The 2,583-nt window shown below is 53.0% G+C and overlaps 1 protein-coding gene across 3 annotated transcripts in view; it reads right to left on the bottom strand.

Moving 5' to 3' along the window:
* Positions 1–2,583, bottom strand: part of SLC1A5 (solute carrier family 1 (neutral amino acid transporter), member 5) — a 13,458-nt gene that overhangs the window by 1,839 nt on the left and 9,036 nt on the right. For all 3 annotated transcript variants that reach the window (XM_011962940.1, XM_011962943.1, XM_011962942.1), the window contains 2 exons: positions 1,366–1,560; positions 1,129–1,263 (listed from right to left, as the gene is read on the bottom strand). In XM_011962940.1, coding sequence (XP_011818330.1) covers positions 1,129–1,263; positions 1,366–1,560 — 330 coding nt within the window. The remainder of the gene's footprint in view (positions 1–1,128; positions 1,264–1,365; positions 1,561–2,583) is intronic.

The raw sequence follows: 2,583 nt of genomic DNA, 5'->3' as shown, positions 1-2,583 counted from the left end.
AAAAAAAAAAAAAAAATTAGCCAGGGATGGTAGTGCACACCTATAGTACCAGCTACTCAGCAGGCTGAGGCAGGAGGATTGCTTGAGCCTGGGAGGTGGAGGAAAAAAATTAGCCAGGCATGGTAGTGCATACCTATAGTCCCAGCTACTCAGGAGGCTGAGGCAGGAGGATCACTTGAGCCTGGGAGGTGGAGGCTGCAGTGATTACAACCATGATCACATCACTACACTCCAGCCTGGGCGACAGAGTGAGACCGTGTCTCAAAAAAAATTAAAGTATCATTCACCTACCATAAAATTAACCTTTTAAAAGTATCCATCTTGGTATTTTTTAGTATATTCAGACTTGTGTAACCACTGCCAATAATTAATTCCAGAATATTTTTTTGAGACAGGATGTCACTCTGTTGCCCAGGCTGGAGTGCAGTGGCACAGTCTTGGCTCACTGCAACCTGCACCTCCTGGGTTCAAACGATTCTCCTGCCTTAGCCTCCTGAGTAGCTGAGATCACAGGCATATACCACCATACCAGCTAATTTTTTTGTATTTTTAGTGGAGACGGGGTTTCACCATGTTGGTCGGGCTGGTCTCCAACTCCTAACCTCAAATGATCCACCTGCCTGGGCCTCCCAAAATGTTGAGATTACAGGCGTGAGCCACTGTGCCTGGCTGCTTTCCAATCTTCATATTCTTAATAGCTTAATCATGATAGCAAATAATTATGTAGCAATTACTGCTTACTGGGGGCTGCTCTAAGGGAGGTGTGTCTGTTATCTAATCCTTGGGGAGAGACTGTTCTTCTCCCCATTTTACAGATAGAGAAACTGAGACACAGGGAGATTAAGCACTTCCTGAGGGCATAACAGCGAATGTTGGAGCTGGGATGTGAACCCGAGCAGTCTGGCCGAAGAGTCTGCTGTATTCACCACACAGGTGCCCTACTTTTCTGATGTTCCTCTTAGAGCCGCAAAGATGCCATTCCTTGCCCTCAGGAATGCTCAAGTTTCCCCCCCTTTTCTCCAGAATTCCTTCCTTCTTCTCCTCCTCTTCTATCCAGAGGCTCTAAGGACTCTCACTCACTCATCCTCTTTCCCAGGCCCCTGCCCCAGTCTCCAGACCCACACTCACACTAGCCAGTCCACAGCCAGGATCAAGGAGATATGGTCGGCCGGGAGGTTGACTGCTTCGAGGATGATGGCCAGAGTGAGGACGCCTCCAGCAGGGATGCCCGCTGCCCCCACGCTGGACGCTGTGGCCGTGACCCTGAGGGAGAAGGTAGGAGGTTAGGCAGACGCCTCTGTTGTGGGAGAAGATAGGGGTCAACTGGGGTCCGGGGGGTCCCATCCATAGCCCCCTGACACTCACAGGATGGTGATGATCTTTACGAAGTCCAAGGACTGCTCGCTGAGCTGTGCAATGAACACTGCAGCCACGCACTGGAAGAGCGCGGCACCATCCATGTTGACGGTGGCGCCGATGGGCAGGATGAAACGGCTGATGTGCTTGGCCACGCCATTATTCTCCTCCACGCACTTCATCATCAACGGCAGCGTGGCGGAACTACAAGGGATGGGGGAGCTGAGTTAGGTCAACCTGCTGACGGGGCTCCGCCCACCCTCCAGGTCCCGCCCAGGAGAGGCCCCGAGAACCCCATCCCAACCAGCCAAAGCCCCACCCACCCCACCTAGTGGATCCCCACCAAAGCCTGCCTAAGCAAAGCCCTGTCACCCAACCAGCCAAAGGCTGCCCACCCTCCAGGTCTGACCCGTACCACCAACCCAGCTGAAGCCCCGCCCACTCAGAGCCCACCCACACCACCTGCCCAGCCCCGCCCACCAGATCCCGCCCATACCACCTGTCCAGCCGAAGTCCCGCCCACCTCCCTAGCCTGTCCCTTGGTCCAAGGCCCTCCCATCTAACCTAGATCCCCTTCTCTCCTACCATGTCCAGACTCCACCCCCAGCCCTCACTTGCTATATCTAAGCTCTTTTCCCACAAGCAGGCAGCACTAGGGAATTCAATACCAGGATTACAAAATCTATGAGTCCTGGAACCTCTGGGAGAGTACAGACTACTACCTCCCAAAATACCCACACAATTCACACCTAAATTCTAATGTTTGGGTCCGGCTGACTCTCACCAATAATACACTAAGAATTACTATTGTCTTGGAAGGGGACAGGGCCAGCAGGGACGAATGAAATGCCCAGGAGAGAGGGTGGAAGGAGTTCTGAGGTTGAATCAGAGCAGAATTTAAGAGCCCCCCAGGGGCTGGGCATGGCGGCTGTAATCCCAGCACTTTGGGAGGCCGAGGTGGGCGGATCACTTGAGGCCAGGAGTTGGAGACTAGCCTGGCCAACATGGTGAAACTCCGTCTCTACTAAAAACACAAAAATTAGCTGGGTGTGATGGTGGACACTTGTAGTCCCAGCTACTTGGGAGGCTAAGGCAGAGAATCACTTGAACCCAGGAGGCAGAGGTTGCAGTGAGGTGGGATCACACCACTACACGCCAGCCTGGGCAACAGAGCGAGACCCCATCATTTAAAAAAAAAAAAAAGGCCGGGCGCGGTGGCTCAAGCCT

The sequence above is a fragment of the Colobus angolensis genome, unplaced genomic scaffold, assembly GCF_000951035.1.
Source record: "Colobus angolensis palliatus isolate OR3802 unplaced genomic scaffold, Cang.pa_1.0 Scaffold60, whole genome shotgun sequence".
Lineage (NCBI taxonomy): Eukaryota > Metazoa > Chordata > Mammalia > Primates > Cercopithecidae > Colobus > Colobus angolensis.
This window is presented reverse-complemented; position numbering and strand designations above follow the sequence as displayed.